This window comes from Panthera uncia (assembly GCF_023721935.1).
Source record: "Panthera uncia isolate 11264 chromosome E2 unlocalized genomic scaffold, Puncia_PCG_1.0 HiC_scaffold_19, whole genome shotgun sequence".
NCBI lineage: Eukaryota > Metazoa > Chordata > Mammalia > Carnivora > Felidae > Panthera > Panthera uncia.
In genome coordinates this window covers 9695114-9713982 of record NW_026057588.1, presented here as the reverse complement: position 1 = coordinate 9713982, position 18869 = coordinate 9695114, and the positions used below count along the sequence as shown (strand labels likewise).

The following is an 18869-nucleotide window of genomic DNA, read 5'->3' as shown; positions in this document are numbered from 1 at the left end:
GTTCGGGCCATGAGAGCATCCCGTCCCGTCAAGCCGAGACCCAGACCCGAAGGATGAGCGCTCACACTGGGAGGGAGGCTGTCCCAGGGAACAGCAAGGAGGCAGACCCAAGCTGGCAACAGCAAGCCGACTGAGGCCCAGCTGGGGGATTCTCAGGGTGCTCTGGGGAAGAGGTGACATTCACTGGGAGAGGGCGAGAGGGCACGAGGGCGCGGGACGAGATTTGAAACGAGCCCCAAACGACACAGGGGTACGAAGAAACAAGGGCTGGGGTCCGGTGGTCCCGTAGGGGAGGCGCGGAACCATCCTCTCCGCCAAACATGAGCCCCGCCCCCGACTGCAAATCCCACCTGCTCCCCGTTCCCCGGGGGTGCAGGGGATGAACCGTTAAGGGACAGGGTCTAACTTGTGACCCGCCCACACTCCACCTCCTCCACCTGGCAGGGGGGAAACAGGGACTGAACCGAGTGGAATTTTAAAACAACTACTTTTCGCTGCCCCATCCCTGGCCTCGGAGGTTAGAGAAGGCCAGCAGCGGGGCCCAACCTCGGGGGCCTTCCTGGTGGCAGAGACATCAGGCCAGGGCTGGGCCTTCCCGCCGTGGGCCAGTCACCGGAGCCCAGCGCCGCGGGTGCGCAAGTCGGGAGCAGCAGGCCATTCTTCCAGAGCCCCAGCTTCTGGGCCCCCTTTTTCTACCCTCTGGCTGTGGTTTGCCTTCTGGCGCAGCGGAGAAGGTGGGGTGTGATGGATGAGAGCCTGCCCCCCCCCCCCCCCCCCCCCCCCGAGGGGGCCGCTCCCCTCTTAGCTGCCAGGACACCTGTGGAAAATTCTGGTCTCCCAGTTGAGAGGAAGACAAGTTTTGGTGACCCACGGAACTGGGCTCCAAGCCGTGTGAGCCCTCGCTACAGAGAGTCCGCGGGCTCGCCAAACCTCAAGGTCGGTCCGTCTGTGCCACTTCCTACCTGATAACCTGTGGGCCTCAGTTTACCATTCTGCAAAATGGAAAATAGTAATGATCCCATAAAAGGGAGATCATAAAAACATCCACTTCAGAGCGCCTGGGTGGCTCAGTCGGTTAAGCATCTGACTTCGGCTCAGGTCATGATCTCATGGTTCACGAGTTCGAGACCCGCTTCGAGTGAATCCCACTTCTCTCTCCCTCTTGCTCTCTCTCTCTCTCTGCCTCCCGCTCGGTTGTGCCCTCTCTCTCTCAAAAAAATAAATAAAACTGGTATTTAAAAAAAAATAGGGGTGCGGGTGGCTCAGTCAGTTGAGCGTCCACCTTCAGCTCAGGTCATGATCTCACGGTTCAGGAGTTCGAGCCCCGCTTCGAGTGAGTCCACTTCTCTCTCCTTCTCCCTCTGCCCCTCCCCTGCTCATGCTCTCTCTCAACAGTAAACATTAAACAAATATATTTAAAGAAAAAAAACCCACCGACCTCAGAGGGCTGTGCCAACCACTTTCTAGACACGTCTCATTTAATTGGCGCACGGGCGAGATTGAGTCCGAACGAGACTCCGCACCCAGTTGGGGTGCACATGCTCTGCGCCGGGGCATCTGGCCCTAAAATAATGATCAAAATCTGGAGGGCCCCGGGCGGGTAAAGCCTCCCGCACCACACCTCTTGGACGTGGCCGAACCGGGTCCCCAAACCCCAGATCATTCGGATTCCCAAACACCCAATGCTTTTAACCACCGCCTCGCCTCGCACTGCCTGCCCTGCTCTACTGCCTGTCATCGTTTTTCCCCCTTGGGCCCTATGTTTTGAAAGACTTTTACTCCCAGACAGGCTGCGTTATTAAATAATCATGACTTCGCTTTCCCATTCTTTATTAATCAAAGACACGTAGACGGCACTCAGAGCTTCTAATGGACACAAGGCAGGCACTGAGGGAGCTGACTCCAGCCCCGAGTAGAGAGATGTTTGGAATGGGAATCATTTCCAGTTCAGACTCGCAGGTCTGCCAGGCCAGCTCAAACCTGTCCTTCGAAGGTGACTGGCCGAGGTGACCCAGCGGCGGGGGGGGGGGGGGGGGGCCCCCCCCCGGGCCCCCCCCCTTTCCCCCCCCCCCCCCCCCCCCAGGGGTAGTGGCCACTGGGACCACTAAGTGTCATCCCCAGTGTGACCAGCAGGTGGGGCAATGGCTGTAGAAAGCCCCCGAGAGTTGCCCCTGGTGGAGACCAGTGTGTGTGTGTGTGTGTGTGTGTGTGTGTGTTTGTACGCGCGCACCAGTCCCATCTGTGGGCCAGGCCGAGTGCCTTCCCAGAGGAAGTCCAAAATGACTAAAATGAAGTTATAAATGAACAAAGTCTCCTTCGCTTCCTGGCACCCGCTCCACGCTAGGCAGGCCCCCCGGCTCTGCTCTCCCAGTTGCCTGTGCTGTGCTCTCAGCACATCCCAGCTTGCAAGTTTGTATCTTTTCTGCTTATCGTGAGGCTTAGTTCTGTGACGACGTCCAACTGGGCAGTGGGTGAGATGGGGCCAAGGTGGCGTCCCATCACTGCCATATCCCCAGCAGGCACAGAGCAGCCTTGGGCCCCCTCCCCCCACCCAGGGGGCTCCAGGGAATCTGTTGAGTTAATGATGAGCAGGAGGCTGAGGCCAGAGACAGCACCTTGAGCACGACAGAAACATTCCTCTTTCCCGGGCTCACTTTCTGGCAATCCTCAGGTCCCACTCAGCCACCCCCTCCTCCAAGAAGCCCTCCCTGGTGTCCCCGTAGACTGCACCCCACCCCCCATCTCTCAGCCCCGCCCACTCTGGACTATGGGCCCCAGGAGAACAGGGCCAGGGCCCTCTCTGTCACTGCCGTGTCCCCAGCACCACAGTCTCGACCTGCCCAAAAAGTGCCGAGAGTGCTGAGATAGGAGTGAGTGAGTCTTCTGCGAAGAGGAGTGGGGCGCCTGGCTGGCTCGGTTGGTGGAACGTGCAACTCTTGATCTCAGGGTTGTGAGTTCAAACCCCACTTTGGGTGTAGGGATTACTTAAAAACAAAATTTTTAAGAAGAAAAAAGGAGAAGGAATAGTTTAAGCAGGACCTGAAGGGCCAGGGTGCTTTTGAGGGTTGGAAAAGGGGAAACACTGTTCCAGGAAGGGTGAGCTCAATAAACAAAGGGGTGGAGGCCACATAGGTCTTGCGCAGGCTCTCGGGGAAACCTTGGTTGTCTGCTGTGGCTGAGAAGACAGGGAGGGAGCTGTCCCTTGGCCGCCACCAGAGGGAGCCCTCGGAGCTTGGCAAGCAGGGGTATGACCGCTCGGCCGGGGACTGTGGAAGAGAATACACAGGCAGTCAGGGGTCAGGACACCAGCTTCAGGAGAGGAGTTTCCAAATCATCCCGGAGGGGCTGCTGGGAGCTGGGGCGAGGAATGCTTGAAAACCCCCTGGAAGATGAGGTGATGGGGTCGGCGATTGAACAGTGGGATGCAGAGGGGGGGGACAGACTCTTGAGAAGTCAGACCTGGTGGTTAAAAACCAGCAGAAAACCAGCCCCAAGGGGCGCCGTCCGACTCTTGATTTCGGCTCAGATCATGATCTCACGGTTGGTGGGATCGAGCCCCACCTTGGGCTCTGCGATGACCGCCAGCTCGGAGCCTGCTTGGGATTCTCTCTCCGCCACTCTCTGCCCCTCCCCCACCTCAAAATGAACATTAAAAAAAAAAAAGCCATCTGAAAAATGGGGATGACAATAACACCCACCTCAGGCTTGGAAGCTGTGGGTTCAACTGCCCAGCCCTGTGCTGCCATTGAGGGAGCCCTAAGAGGCCAGATAGAACTGACCCACTTTCCTAGACAGCACAGAGAGAGGAGACGGGCGCCCCCTGGGGGTCTTGCCTGGATAGGCAGGCCCCCTTTCCCTTGCCTCCAACCCAAAATGCGCCTCTGCAATCCCTCCACCCCCCACCCCATCCTTTCTCCACCGCCCTCCAAGGGCCCTTTGGGTGGGTTCTCACTGAGGCTGGGCCAGGTTTGGCGACAAAGGCCAGACCACCTGATGTTTCTTGGCCCCCCGTTTGGTTTTTGTACAAGTCAAGTTTTTGATTATTAAATTCAACCAAGAGGTCACTCTGGCAAGACTGTCATAAAAGTTTCTACACACGCTCGATTTTTTTTAGCATTTTTTTAGCATCACGTTAGCATTTTGTTTAGCATTTTTTTTTTTTGTGGTGGTAAATGCCCATAACATAAAATGTACCATTTTAACGCGTACAATTCAGAGACGTTTAGTATATTTTCAGTGTTGTACAACCATCGACGCTACCTAGTTCCAGAATGTTTTGATCACCCCAAAAGGAAGCCCATGGCCATTAAAGACGATCGTCTGGACCTATTTTTTAACTCTCCCAGACACCCCTCTTTCTCCGGTAATGTGATTCAAATCATAGTGGCTGGGGAAAAAAAGAAAAAAGAAAAGAAATGGGGAAACAACGGAAGCAAAGTGTTGCTTCTTCTCAACCCACGTTTCAAGCCACAGACAACAATAGCAGCGGCAAGGACGGCAGTAACAGTAACGCGTCTTGGGGTATTTATTCCAGGAAAGCACTGTGCTACGCTGCTTTCCTGGGGGAACGGGGTAATCCTGAGCACAGCCCTGTGAACTGAATACTACGTTATCATCGCCCTTCTGCACAAAAGGAAGCCAGGGCCCAGGGAGGCACCGCCACTAGCCAAGCGAGCTGGGTTCCGGAGATAGAAAGATCAACTGCACCCTTAGACTGTGCTTCCTCCTCGCTGTGTGACCCAAGGCTGGCGATTGTCCTCTCTGGGCCTTGACTCCAGCTTCTGTGGAAAGACTCCAATAAGAGCAGGCTGGAGAGAGGGTGCACCCCCCCACACACACACACACAGAGCAGAGGACTCAATGATGTCAGCTGCTGTTATCTCTATGGGAGGCCCATGCCTCCCTCTCCGGTCCCTCCCCAGGTACATGTTTATGGTTTAACCCTAGAGCAACTACAAAGGGGAACTGGGAGGGGCTGGGGGGAAAAGGCTGTCCCGGCTGTCCCTCTGTTCACCGCCTACCACCCCAAACACCACTTCCTTTCCTGTCAGTCAGCTCCCTCTCAAGCACCCTTGATCTCGGGCCTCTCGGTGGGCAGGCGACGGCCTTGAAGCCAGAAGCCAGAAGGCTGGCGATCACCCCAGGGGAGTCCCGGGGCAGGGCAGAGACTGGTCTAGGGTCTCCAATACCTGCAGAGTCAGTGCCCGCTATTTGTGGAATGAATCAATGACATTTTTGTGAGGGCTCCGAGGACACATGAGCTGAGGTCAGGCTTTGTAAGTAAGCGGGCGGCTGTTTACTCAGGGACAGGCACAGGGACTTAGGTCTGCGTCCCTGTGCCCGGGTGGTCCCTGGGATCCGTAACTCCCGTGCCTTTGTCCTCGGGCCGCCCTCGTCTCTGCCGGCACCCGGGCTCCCGCCCCCTCAGTCCACATCTCGCAGGCCACCAAGCCATGCAGCTTCCCAGGCACGTGTCCAGAGTGCCACCTAGCATATGACAATCTCTCCTTCCTCCGGTTCCACCCCCCCCTCCCGCCCCATCTCTTCCACGTTTGATGGGAAATCAGGAGTGAGGGGAGGCAGGGAGCTCGTCCAAGAATCTCTGGTTCTCATGAGGCAGCAGAGAGGGTGGCTTTTGGAGTGGCCTGGGAGAGGGCAGGGATGTCCCCTGGGGTTTGGGGGCGGGCCAGCCAAGCACCCCGAAGGGATGAGGATCAGAGCCAGAACCTGAACCAGAGCAGACCTGACTGCACAGAAGCTTCTGGGAACTTTCCTGCCCTCTAAATATTTAGACAGTGAGATAGATGGGCAAGCGAGGACCAGAGCGGGCCGGCCAGGCCCCCAGTTATTTTGAGAGACCTGTTCTTTTTGTGTTCCAGGACAAACGTCCCCTCTGTCCCTCCCTCTTCTCCCAGAGCCTGCCGTGGCCACCCTGAAGAAGGAGACATAGGGGAATAGCAGCTGATCACCCCCCGCATTCAGGGGGTCGAGATTCCAGCAGACAAGGACCCCGAGACCCATCCCCGCTTGTCCACCAGCGGCCGTGCCGCCCCTGTGTGTCCGGTTCCTGCTTCCGGGACACAGGGCAGGAGATCGCGGCAGCCGGGTCAGCAGAGGGAGCAGGCGGCCGCCGACCCCTCTTTGGATGACGTTCCCGTGGTGCTGGCGGATCGCTGTGCCTGGGGTAAGCGTCCCCCCCGCCCCTCGCCCCAGGCTGACAGGGGCACCCATCTCTCCTCCTTCCCCCCAAGAGCAGTGGGGGCCCTTGAGTCCTTCCTCCCCAAGGCAGGCCGGGAGAGGGGTGTCTGCGAGTCGCCGTGGGCAGGCCTGGGGCAGAGGCAGCACAACCAGGTCCTGAGCCTCTGGAAGACAGCCTTGCGGAAGAGGATGAAGACCCAGGGGTCGAGGATGGGGTTGAAGGCGTTGAACCGGAAGGCCAGGAGGTCCCCCACCTCGCTGCTGTCCGGGGCGATGGCCTGGGTGAAGCCTCGGACCTGGGGACAGGGCGAGGGCATTAAGAAGCATCGGTGAACCCCCCACCCTCCCCCACACCCCCGCCCTCACGCCCCTCCTTCCACTTGGGTCGCTGGCAGGAATGAGGGAGGGGCGCCCTTTAGAAAAGGAAGGAAATAAGATAAGATGTAACCTCAGTGAGAAATGCATCCGGGCGCGGAGGGAGAGAAAGTCCCAGGAAAGTACCAGCCTAGAGGGACAGAGCTGGGGTTGTGTGGGTGTGTCCCGGGGCCGTGGCCCCTGCGTGTGTGTGTGTGTGTGTGTGTCCACACCTTCCAGCCTCTGAGTTGTCCGTAACCCCCGCCCCCTAAGGTTGGATGGCCCCCAAATCTAGCCCAGCCCTCGCATTTTACAGAAAGAGAAGCCGAGGCCCAGAATACAGGGCCGGATGACCAGGTGGCCTTGCCACGTTCCAGTTCCCTGGAGAAGCAGGCAAGGGGCTCTGCAGGGAAGGGGCAAGGCTGGGAGAGTGGGGCTGGGGTGGGAAGGGCCGGGGTGGGGGGGCGGGGGAAGCAGACCCTGGAATCTGGGGTCCAGACCTGGCTCTGTGTGAATGTGGGCAAGACACATGACCCTCCACCGGTAAAAATAGCGACGGGACAGGAACTTTGTTCCGTTCCTTGCTAAGTGTTTGTGGAATGGGTGCAACGGGTCATTTGAAGATTATTCCGGAGAGAATTTGTAAACCGCAGAGCACAGGGTGGACCCAGAGCAAGCGCGCAATGAACCGTGGACCTTGTCATCACCACGGGGGTAGGGGAAGGTTGGGGCGTGTTTGGAGGGGTGCTGGAGATGTGCAAGGCTGGGAGACCAGGGGTCAGCAGGGGTCCAAGAGGGCAGAAGCACGGGAGGGGAGGGGGGGGAGACTTCTCCGGAAAGCTGGGAGTTGCTTGGCCACGGACAAAGCCTCCGGCCTCGTCGGGGGGGGGGGGGGGGGGGGGGGGGAGGGTCTCAGCGTCCCCATCCGTGAAACGGGCGCAACCGCTGGAGGACAGAGCCGGGTGCCGCCCTCCCCCTCCCCCTCCCCCTCCAGCTGCGGAGAGGACTCACCGTGAGAGGCAGGGAGCACACGGCCATGATGCCCGTCATGAGAGCCAGCAGAATCAGGTGGTCAACCTCGTCCTCTCCCGCCCGGGGCCCGGGCACCAGCGAGCCCTGGTGGCGCCTCTGCCGGCGATACATGCGGCAGAGGCTCAGGGTGACGGAGCTGTTGCAGAGGACGATGGCGGCCACCAGCAGGGCCACGAGGCTGGCGTAGGCCAGCGAGAAGGCGCAGCCGCCCGGCTCCGTGGCGCGCATCCGGATGAAGCACCAGCTCCCCGGGCAGTACTGCTGATGTTGGCCCAGGCCCAGCAGGGGCAGCGAACAGAAGAAGGTGCAGAAGGCGTAGACGGCAGGCAGGGCCAGGCGGGCGCAGCGCGGCCCGTCCAGCTGGGCGTAGACGTAGGGGTGGCTGAGCGCCAGGCAGCGCTCCACGGCCATGGCGAAGAGGATGAGCGTGGAGGCCAGGCCGAAGAAGGTCATGGCGAAGGCGAAGGTGTCGCAGAGCGTGGGGCGGCCCCGGGCCAGGCCCAGCAGCGAGCTGTTGCGGGCGTAGGTCACGAACACCGCGGGGCTCAGGAAGCAAGTGCCCAGCAGGTCGGTGACGGCCAGTCCGGTGACCAGCACGGTGAAGGCCGAGGGGCGTGACCGTCGCCGCGCCCCCAAGATGCCTAGTGCCAGCCCGTTGCCCACCACGCCCGCCACGAACATCAGGGTGCTGGTGGCTGGGCCCACCGAGTCCCGCACGTAGGTGAGGTTCCTGCACGAATCCGCCATCCCCCCTGCCTCCTGGACTAGAGGGGTCCCGAGGGGGCGGGGGGGGGGGGGGGGGAGCCGGGTCTGCCCCCCCCCCCGAGCCCCACTCAGATGCCCACCGCCCTCCCCATGGTCAACCCCAAGGTCCACCGGTCGGTCTGTCTGCCTCTCTCCTCTCTCTCCCTGTCTTTCCCCCTTCCCTCTCCCGGTTCTGTCCTCTCCCTTGCCCACCCCTTCTCTGCCTCTGCCTCTCCCTCTCCCTCCCCTCCTCACCGCACCTCTGTCTGCCTTCTCTCTCAGTGCCTCCTCTGTCCCCCGCTCTCCTGTCAGCCGAGGTCTGTGTCTGTCTGTGTTGGTCTGTGTGTGTCAGCTTCTCCCTGCTTTCCTCCTCCTCCCTCCCTCCCTCCCTCCTCGCCTGGCCCCGGCTTTTTCATTTCCTCCCTCTGCCCCGCCTTCCCCTCCCCTGCTTGCTCTAGAGGCACCCCTCCCCAACCTCGGGCTCTGTCCATCTCCTCTGCCCGGTCCAGGTGCCCTCACTGAGCCACCTGCCACTTCCTCGCAGGAGGGTCTCTCTCTGCTCTTCTCCCTTCCCCGGTGGCCCTGCGTGGGGACCACTGAATGTCACACTCGGGGGCACACCGGGACAAGACCTAAGGGGCACAGCTGACCGGTCCGAGAGGCCGTCTGGGGGTGGCCTCTGGGATCCACTCTGGGCTCCGGGCCCCGGGGTTAGGACACTGCCCAGGGATTGAGAAATGACCAGGAAATTCCTCCCCGATGTAGTGTTTTACAGGCATTACTGCGATCTCTGTTCCACGGACACAATTCGCTCCTTCCAGAAGGCTGGAGAAGGAGGTGGCCGAGCCAGAGGAAAAAATGCCAGTCCCTGGAGCCCATCCCAACTTTCAAGCTCACCCAGCCAGCTGAGTCTGGGAAGAGGGATTCGAGGGACTTGGGACTTGGTGTCCCCGCCGTTGGGTGTGGGAGGGAGTGGGGGGTTGGGGGGGACCCAGGGCTTCCAAGAGCACCAAAGGGGAGCGCCCTTCCACCTTCCGGCTTCTTGCTCCAACAATCCCAGGCCCTTAGGCCAAGCTCTGGTGACCTTGACTTCCAGGAATAATTCTGGCCACAGACAGCAGTCCAAGACTCCAACATCACTGTCACATGGTTCTCTCCCACACCCCAAACACACCCCCGGCCACCGCCACCCTCGGGCCAGTGTGGTCGGCCTGCGTGTCCCAGCTGCCAGCACAGCCGGTAACGGGTCCTGGTTCCCACTGAGTCAACGGCTCCCCATTCAGCCTCCCCGCCCCCAAGGGCCCGAGACCCTGTCGGATACCCCTTAGGGGAGGCCCGTTTGAGTTAGAGGGATGACAAACTCCATTTGCCCTGAGCTCCTGTCCCACAACTAACTAACTAACTAACTGTCCTGTCCCCATCCCACCACTAACACCAGCTTCACGGGCCTGGCGGCCAACCGCGGCCAGTGGCCCATCCCAGAGCCCCCTTTGTCACAAAGAGAGAGCCTGTGCCCGTGTTGCCTCATGTCCAAGGTCAGGAGGGATTAGCTGCAGACTTCCCCTCTCTGTACCCAGGCCCCTCAGTGACCACAACCCCCGCACCCCTTCTCCCCCTCTCCCTATCGCCCGTGCCCAGCTGGCATCCTGGCTTCCGGCCTCAGCTCCAGCCATAGCAGAGGCTCTGAGAGGGGGGGCGCCCGTGTGTATGGGCCTCAGGCCTCCTAGCTATGTGGTCCCCCCCCCCCACCAACCTGCCACCGCCCCATGCTCTGCGGTCCCCAGACAGACCAGAGGGAACTCAGGAAGTTGTATCATATTAATGAAAGATGACGCCTGGCAGGCTTCTGTCCTGTCGAAGCATCAGGGGAGTTGGGGGGGTGGGGGGCGGGGGTAGCTCCGGTTCCTGGAGCCTCCCTCCCACTGGCTTCCTATCCCCACTGGGGACGTGAAGCGTTCAGGAAGTCCACTCTGCTCTCATGCCCAGTGAGGCCTCACACACCCTGCCCCCCCTCCAGGCCTCAGTTTATCCACCTGTGCCACTGGGGGCCGGTTGTCCCGGGGCCAATGTCAGTGCTGGACACACTTCCACTTACTTTCCGGGAACCCTGACATCCTGCCCAGCTGGGGCCACGCCTGCAGCAAGGGCCACAAAGGGTTCCTCTTCCTGCAGGTGCCTTGGGGTGAAAGGTCACCCCAGCTGTGCTATGAGGGGGCAGGCGGCTTCCACGGGCGGGGGAACCGTGGGAAGGAGCCGTCCCGGGGGGGTGAGTCAGCCTCCTCCCTCTCGCACTGGTCGAACGCGACTCAGGCGTCCCCAGAAGGACCGCGGACAGAGGGGCAGAGGAGAGGACAGCCCAGGGACAGCTGGCGCCGGCCGGCACAGAACCCGGGCAGGGTGGGGCCGGGGGTGGGGTGGGGTGGGCACCGGGGGGCGGGGTGTGCCAGGGACCGTGGTGGACGTGTGACCCTCACGTGCGGGTCTGTGTGGGATTAGTGTCACCTGGGTGAGCCTTGGAAGAGCGCTGTGAGTGTGTGTGTGTGTGTGTGCACTCTGGTGTCCCTTTCCTCGAAGGTCCACTCGCCCATCGGTGTCCGCTGACGCGTCTTGCTGCGGGTGTCGGCGCCTGGGTACCACGGGCCCATGGGCCTCTTCGTGGCTGTGTCTCCCGCGTCGGTTTGCAAGGGAAGGTTTGCTGCCCGGCGTCTTGGGAAGACACGGGTTCTGGAAGCCCCCCCGCCTCCGCCACCCGCCGGCCACTTGCTGTGTGACTCCGGACAACGACTTGGTCTAGCTCAGCCCCGATGTCCTCCTTCCTCGAGTGGCTGCCTCGCGCTTGCTGGGGGCGTGGTGTGGACAGTGGGGGCAGAAGCCACCCCACCCGCCTCCAGGCAGCCCTCAGGTAGCTGCTGGCGGTCGTTATTCCTTCCACAGACTCCCACCCGCTTAACTGTGTGCCCAGGGGGAGGGCCCCAGAGGGGCTCCGAGGCACGGCCCCCCTCAGTGTGCGGAAGGGGAGGGGGGAGGGAGAGGGAGGTCAGAGCTGGAGCCTGGACCGGCAGGCCCTCCCCTGAGTCATCTGGGCCCCCCAGGTCTCCCCCACCCCTGCTTGTTGGCCAAGGCCTCCGGCTGCCTGCCTGGGCCGCATCTGGCCTTGCGGCTGAACTCACGTCCCCCCCTTGCCCTGGGCCCAACCCTCTCTTGGCTCCCAGTCTCCTGACCTTGCCCAGGGAGAAGGGACAAGGATGGACCCACCCTGTACCCCTCCCCGCCCCACGCACAGACAGGAGTGAGCACAGTCGCGTCAGCTCTGACACCTGCCAAGCCTTCCTGTCCTCCTGTGCCCTCTGGCTGCTGCAAGGAGCCGCTGTGTGCCCATCCTGACCTGTCCGTCATCGGCAGGTCCCAACACCTTCAGTCAGAGGCCCTTTTCCTCTGCCCACCGCCCTTTCCTGCACCGCAAATGGGCCCTTGCCTACCCGCCAGACTCTGCCTCTCACCCCTGCTCCAGGGGGCTCTCCCCTGTCGTCCCTGCCCTGCCTTTGCGGGGGGTGGGGGGTGCGCCCCTCACTTCCGTCCTGCAAGCCCCCTCCCGACACCTCCAGTCGCTTCTGGAAGAGCTCATCCGTCGGCCCCCACTCCCACCTCAAGCCCCCACTGGCCAGGCGATGTCACCGCCCTGTGCCTGATGCCACGTCTGAAACATGGGGATAAACCGGGTCTGTGGGGGGGGGGGGGGGGGAAGGGGTTATCCAACAATTAAGTGAGGTTGGGGCTTCAGAAACAGGACTCCAAGGAAGTGATGGTCACAGTTGTGGCTCGGGGCCACCCCGCCCCCAGACCCCTTCAGCAGAACCAAGCACTGCTCAGGGCCTGTGGGGTACAGAGGGAAGACAGCCTGGCAGGGGCAGCCCTCGGGGTTGGGGGTGAAGAGGGAGGGGACTGCTGACAGCAATCACTTCCCCAGGCGGTCACCTCTCTGCCTCCTGGCCTGGCTCTGACCGCAGAGCTGACCTCACAGCTGGGGCTGGCCGGATAGAGCAGCGGGTCACCAGAAGCCGGTGCTCCCGAGTCATACCCGCTAACAAGATTATCCAGATTTGCACGCATGGATGCTGGTCGCCCGGGACCTGCTCTGTCCGGCTCATCCGGCCTCCCCCGCCTCCTCCAGGTAGACCTCCCTTCCTGCCCGCCCTCCCTTCCCCACATGGGGTCAGGAAGTCAGGAGAAGGGATCTCCGCTATACAGCCCCAAGATTTCGAAGCTGAAAGGGTCTAAAAATCCCAACAGTCTAGGCTCAAGAGATCCTCACGCTCGTGAGGTGCAGAGCTCTGGATCCTAGCCGGACAGGGGAAGAGGATTCTGGCCCCCCGGGGTTGAAAGACTCCAGCATGCCGGCCCTCTGAGGTCCTGCAATTGGAGATTCCTTCGCCTTTCAGGTTCTAAGAGGCAAGGAGGCCGGGTCTGAGAAATTCCAGAATCCTCTGGCAACTTCCCTCCCGGCATCCCTCCTCCCCAGCTCATCCTTGGCTCTCTCTGTCCCCAGTCTCCCCCGGGGCTCCCACAGACATGATGCAACCGGGGCTGGAGCCGGCTGAGAGGTGGGAGGCAGGAGGGAGATGTAATTACAGAAGCCTCTGCCTCGATCCAGCAGGAAGCTCAGAGTTGGGGCCCAGGGGACCCCAATCCGATGTGAATAATGGAGCGCTCGCCAGAAGCACGCATGGCCCCCTCTAGGGAGGGGAGGCCCAGTGAGGGGGCTCCATCCAGGTCCAGGGGTCCAGCAACCCCCCCCACCCCGGTAGCCCCAAGCTGAGGAGCACAGGTGTTACTCTGGAGAGAAGAGTAAGTATGTGAGGACCCTGGGGCGGGGGGGGCGGGGGGGTGTCTCTAACTCAGTGGCCCTCCAGCCACCTCACCGGGTCTGCGGTCTGCGTCTCCTCATTTTCGACCTTCAAGACATTTCCCACTCTCTTCACGCCGCGGTAAGAACCCCCTGGGACCAGGAGACGGTAGGACAGGGGCGGAGACTCTGGTGAACCCCGAAGCCCGTGTCCCATCCCCCAGCCTCCGGGTCACCCCGAGGGCTCAGGCAGGCCTGAGGTCACCAGAACTTCCGATTTGGGAGAAGCCAGAAATAAGGACTTTTATGCGAAGTACTCCTATTTTTCAATTTGGCAACCAAGTCAAGAACATTTTTAAACGTTATGTAGGCCAAAAGTAGAGAACCAAAAAAAAAAAAAAAAAAAAAAAAAAAAAAAAAAAAAAAAAATATATATATATATATATATATATATAACTGCAGGCTATAAATGTCCTGTGGGCCACCAATGTGTGAAGTGAGAAACACAGGGCAGGAACTGTGACTGAGGCAGCCCTGTGTCCCCAGAACAAAGAAAATAACCACCGAAGGGAGGAACGTCACACCTCAATTTGTCTCCTCTCCCTCCAGCCACGCTTCTCTCTCCTCTGGGTCCCCAAGTGTTATTACCACCATGTCCCGGCTCAGATGTCCCCTCCTCCAGGAAGCCCTCCCCGACGCCCAACCTGAGTCAAGCGCTCCCTCGGAGCTCCCCGACCCCAGCCCTGCCCTGTCTGGGTCATCACTATCTGGGGACAGGTCTGGGTCTCCTATTGGATTCTGAGCCGCAAGAGGGCAAAGCCAAGGGCTGTCTCGGTCCCAGCTATGTCCCCGGCTTCACCCAGAACAGGGCTGGTCACAGAGCAGGTAGGTAGGTCCTCAGGGAGGGCTTGGAAGAATGAACGGGACAAATGAATGAACAGAGGTCAGTGCTACGGACAGAGGTAAGCCCGTGGCAGGGGGTGGAGTCACTCAGGGAGAGGGAAAGGAGGGGTGGGCATGGGGGCTCCTGGAGAGGAGAGGGGCCAGCTCAGGGGTTCGGGGGTTCAGCGCTGGAGGCCACAGTCTACCCCTCATTACCTCCCAGCTGTGTAACTTGGAGTGAGGGAACCTCCTTTGGTTCCTGCAAAATGGATACTATGCAAGTAGCCAGCTGCCTTCTGGGGCTGTGGGGATGATTAAATAAATTCAGGGTCGCGGAGGGCCCAGTGCAGGTCAGAGTCCGGGGTGCTCACTTCCTCCGGTACACCCTCCCCATCCACAACGCCCCCCCCCCCCCACGCCACACATCCTCACCCCCAACACACTCCAAACACACTCAGGAGGGCCGTGGAGGGACAGGGTCCCCCGTGATGGCCCCAAGCTCTGTGCGTGCCTCAGTTTCCCCAAAAGCACAGGTACCACCACAGCCGCCACGTTTATTGGATTCACTCTTTGGCGAGGGAGGGGGTAAGCTGTCGCGAAGACTCAGAGCAGGACGCAAAAGAGGCGCTTGTCGCGGAAGGGGTTCTCTGCGGCGGGGACCGGCGTCACCAGCGGGTCGTCTTTGGCGTGCGTCTCGCAGAAGGCCAGGAGCTCGGCCGCCGCCTGCGACACCTGCGGACGCCGGGGCGCGGTCCGTTCTCCGCCCAAGGCCCCGGCCCCGCCCCGCCCCTTCCCGGCCCCGCCCCCTGGTCCCGCCCAGTTCCGGAGAGGGTCTTCCCGCGGGCCCCGCCTCCAACAGCGCGGGGTCCGGCCCCCGGCCCCGCAGCTCCCTCCGGCCTCCCCAAGCCCACCCCGCACCTTCACGCGGTCGATGTTCACCTCCAGCTTCAGCTGTTCCACCGTCTTGCGGGCCTCCGCGATCTTGGCCATGTTGTTGGACATGGCTAAGGGCGGGGAAGAGTTTAGACGCCGGGCGGGAGTAGGGGCTGACGGGGTAGGCTAGGACAAGCCGGGGTCCCCAGGTAGGGGTGGCAGCGGTAGTGGGACCCGGCGACAGGGGTGTGGATGGAAGGGCGTACGGATGGGGCGCCCGGAGGTGGAGGGAGGGACAGGAAACCAGAGAAAAGAGGAGGAATGAAGGGACCTACAGATGGGCGACCGAGAGGCAGGCCAAGGGAGGGCCAGAGGGGCCAGAGGAGGGATGGAGGGGTGCAGAGACGGGGTACCTAGATGGAGGGAAGGACAAAGACGGGCGAGGGAAGGCCCGAGGGAAGTCCGGTGATAAGGCTGCCTGGCAGGTGGAGGGAGGGACCAAAGAACAGGGCCACAGGTGCTGGGTCGGGATCCAGGTGTCCTCAGCCCCCGGGGACAGAGCATAAGCCAGGAGGGGGGCCCTCCCCAGGCCAATTAGCGGCGGCTCGGGGAGAACAAGGAATTAAGATCGCGGCGGGAAGGGCGCAGAGGGGGCCTCATTAGGGCCTTGGCAGCAGCTGCCCCCTCCGGCCCCCTTGGGGAGCTCCCCCACCCCCGGCCTGGCCACCTCAAAGGCGCCTCTGCTCATTAGCCGCCCGAGAGAGGGCTGGGGGTGGGGTGCGGCGGGCAACTCGGCCATGACTGGGAGAGGGGCAGAGAGGATGGAGAGAGGGACACATGGAGGGGCAGAGGGAGCCACAGAGTGACAGAAAGACCGAGGCACGGAAGAAATAAAGAGACTGGGGCGCGGGAGAGAGGGGTGGGGGGATGAAGCGAGGGGGGGGGAGGGGGAAAAAGGAGGGGGACAAAAAAAAAAAAAAAAAAAGAGTGATCCAGGGGGGGACAGAGGGGATGAAGGGACAGGGCAGGGACAGAGAAGGGGAGGTGGAGGGTCCAGGAGGGGTGGAGAGAGGGGGTGGGAAAGGATAGAGGGAGGGGCACAGGGAAGGACAGAGGAAGGCACAATGATAGAGGGGCAGAGAGAGGCGTGGGGTGGGGGGGGATGGATAAAGGGACAGAGGAGAGAGGGGACAGGGGGACAGAGAGAGGGGGATGGAGGGGCTGGGGAGAGACAGGCTGGTGGAGACGCAGACGTAGGAAGTCATTCATTCACGCATTCATTCATTCCTAGGGGGACAGATGGCGGCTGCGATGGGGCAGAGGGATCCGCCGTGGGGTGAGACCGGAGCCTCCTACCTGTTGCTGCTCAGGGCCGGGATGGCAGGCAGGTGGCAGAGCCTGGGAGACCGAGTCTGGGTCCCCCTCCCCCCCTCCCCCCCTCCCCCAGTCCGCCCCGCCCCCTCCCCCGAGGCGCAGCCCCTGAGGGCCCGCCTCCTCCTTGCTGCCACCACCGCTGTCCCGCTCCCCCCCCCCCACCGCCTTGGGTCTGTTTCTTTGGGTCCCCTCTCTCTGTCCGTCCCCCTCTCCATCTCTGCCTCTGTCCCTCTCAAACACGCACGCACACGCTCACTCGCAGGGAAAGACAGTCTTCAAGGGTGCCTGCCGCACGCTCTGCACTTGTCCCCATGTCCCCCGGACCTCGGATGCGGGTCCCGCGCGGCCCCTCCAGCACACGTGCTCTCCCACCCCGTCCCGCCGGCCACCTGCGTCGTCCGGTCACAGACCACCCCTCCCAGCACACAGGCTCACCCTCGCCGTCCCTCAGATCGACGTGCACGCTCTGTCCCGCGCGCGGCGGCGGGGGCCACACAGTCTCACGACTGACCCGCGCTCGCTCGTCACAGTCGCGGCCCCTCCCCCTCCCCCCAGCGCCACGCACGGGGGCTCCCCGTCTCTCCTGGTGTGGCCCAGCATCACCGATGCCGCCTCACGCGCCGCAGCCAGACACGCTGTCTCAGATGGGCACACACAGCTCGGCCGCGTCACACGCCACGTCTCAAGACGTCACACACCTTGACACGCAGTTGGAACTTCTCTCTGTCGTGTTCACAGCCGGTGGCAACTTCACCCGCGCTTTCACCGTCACCCAGTATGTTAAGGACACACACGCACAAGGTCTCTCTCGTATTGTCATCTCCGAGTGCCCCGCACAGTGGCGCGCTGCCTCTCTCGCTGTCCCACCTGCCGTGTGTCGCACATCGTCAGTTTCTCACAGTTGACCAGCGTGGCGGACACACACGGTCACACTCACGTGGTCCCTCTGTCACACCCATTGCCCGGGGCCCGTCACGCTGCCTTCTCACGCCACCTCTGGGTGTGTCACACTCATTCACCCTGTCACCCTGTGACCCCCACAGCCCTCGTGTCCTCCCCATGTTGCACACTGTGCCCTACAACCTCTCGCTGTCACATCCGGCCTCCTGATGTCACAGTCCCCCAAATGGTGTCGCAGGCACATCCAGCCTCACGGCGTCCCCCACAGCCACCTGCGTGTCACGACCTCTCATGTCACACACTCAGTCGCACACAGCCTCTCTGCGTAACACACGGTTTCACAGACACACCATTTCTGGTTGTCACAAAATGTCACCAGGTCACACAGCCACACACACAACGTCACAAGCTCGCGGTAGTACACGCTCACACAGTCTCTTGGCGTCGCACGCCGTTCCCCGGGGTCACCAGGGGCACCCACAGGGTCTCTGTCTTGCACTGGTCACACCCCTGGGGGCGCCCATACCCAACCCTCGGGCCTCTCGTGACAGCCCCCGATGGCCACACGGGGGCGCCCGCGGCCCGCCGACACCAAAGCCGTAGGCGGAGGTGCAAATTGGGAGGGCAGGGCGTCCCCGCGGGGCCGGCGGGGGACGCAGACCTGGGAGGGACGCCGGGACACAGCAGGGTGGCGGGGCTGCAGGCCAGAGGGAGAGAACTGAAGACGCACTGGGACAGGAGAAATTCAAAGAGAAGGGGAGAGAGATGCAGGGAGAGGCCGACAGAGACGGGGACGCAGAGACAAATTTGGAGAGATAGAGACCTAGGGACTAGGTGAGACAGACACAGGCCGAGGATCGCAAAGACAGAGAGACAGAGACATGCAGGATAGAGGAGAGACACACAGAAATGGAGAGGCCGAGACAGGGACCGAGAAACAGCGACACCCGAGAGACACGCACAGAAGCGCACGGAGACACCAACTCGCAGACCAAGCCTCCCGCCGGGGACGGTGGCGGAGGTGGGGCTTGCGGGGCGGGCCCCGGGGGCGTGGCCTAGGGGCGATGCTGGGGGGCGTGGCGAGGGGCGGGGTTCCCCCGAGGGGCGCGTCCGGGGGGGCGGGCCAGGAGGGGCGTGGGCTGGCAGAGGCGCGCCCCAAGGGGCGGGCGTTGGGGGAGCAGGGGGAGGCCCCGGAGGGAGCTTCTCCTCGCCGTCAGCCCTTCTTCCCTACGCGGTTTTGGCCGACTGGATGGGGACGCGAGCCGAGCGGGGAGGGGACACCGCCCGGGTGCCGGTGATCTGAGGGTATCCGACCCTGACTCCCCGCTTCCCCCCGCCACCCCGCGGAAGCCACAGGGCCAGGTGGGGGAAGGGAACCGGGCTCACATCTGGAAAGCATCAGGCGCGCCGGACGTGCCAGGGCCCCGGGCCCGGCTGCGGAAGGGGGGAGGGGAGCCAGGGCGCCCTCGTCCTCCCCCCTCAGCGGGGTCTGCCGGCGCCGGGGAGGGGCCTGGGCGTGCGCCGAGCCTCTGCGCCTCCCGCAGCTGGTTTCCATCAGCGACTTTGGCCCCGGCCGCCCCCAAGGAGGAAACCCAGCTGAGAGTGGGGGAAGCCAGGGTGACGACCCAATCTCCTATCCTGCTTTCTGACGGCGGCCAGACGCCGGGGG

The 18869-nt window shown here is 62.2% G+C and overlaps 2 protein-coding genes across 6 annotated transcripts; both read right to left on the bottom strand.

Annotated features, from left to right (window-relative positions):
* Positions 1 to 5329: 5329 nt before the first annotated feature.
* PTGIR (prostaglandin I2 receptor) lies at positions 5330 to 9120 on the bottom strand. Its single transcript, XM_049621096.1, has 2 exons — positions 7564 to 9120; positions 5330 to 6494 (listed from the first exon to the last, which is right to left on the bottom strand). The coding sequence occupies exons 1-2, from the start codon at positions 8329 to 8331 to the stop codon at positions 6108 to 6110; spliced, it is 1155 nt and encodes a 384-aa protein (XP_049477053.1). The 5' UTR covers positions 8332 to 9120; the 3' UTR covers positions 5330 to 6107.
* Positions 9121 to 14587: 5467 nt separating this feature from the next.
* GNG8 (G protein subunit gamma 8) lies at positions 14588 to 18210 on the bottom strand. Of its 5 annotated transcripts, none has more exons than XM_049621108.1 (3): positions 18163 to 18210; positions 14972 to 15057; positions 14588 to 14785 (listed from the first exon to the last, which is right to left on the bottom strand). In XM_049621108.1, exons 2-3 carry the CDS (start codon positions 15053 to 15055, stop codon positions 14657 to 14659), a joined length of 213 nt encoding a protein of 70 aa, XP_049477065.1. In that variant the 5' UTR covers positions 15056 to 15057; positions 18163 to 18210; the 3' UTR covers positions 14588 to 14656. The 5 variants fall into 5 exon arrangements, with proteins under 5 accessions (XP_049477065.1, XP_049477061.1, XP_049477060.1 ...); XM_049621104.1 differs by lacking the exon at positions 18163 to 18210 and adding an exon at positions 16999 to 17345; XM_049621103.1 differs by lacking the exon at positions 18163 to 18210 and adding an exon at positions 16736 to 16976.
* Between the last annotated feature and the right edge of the window lie 659 nt (positions 18211 to 18869).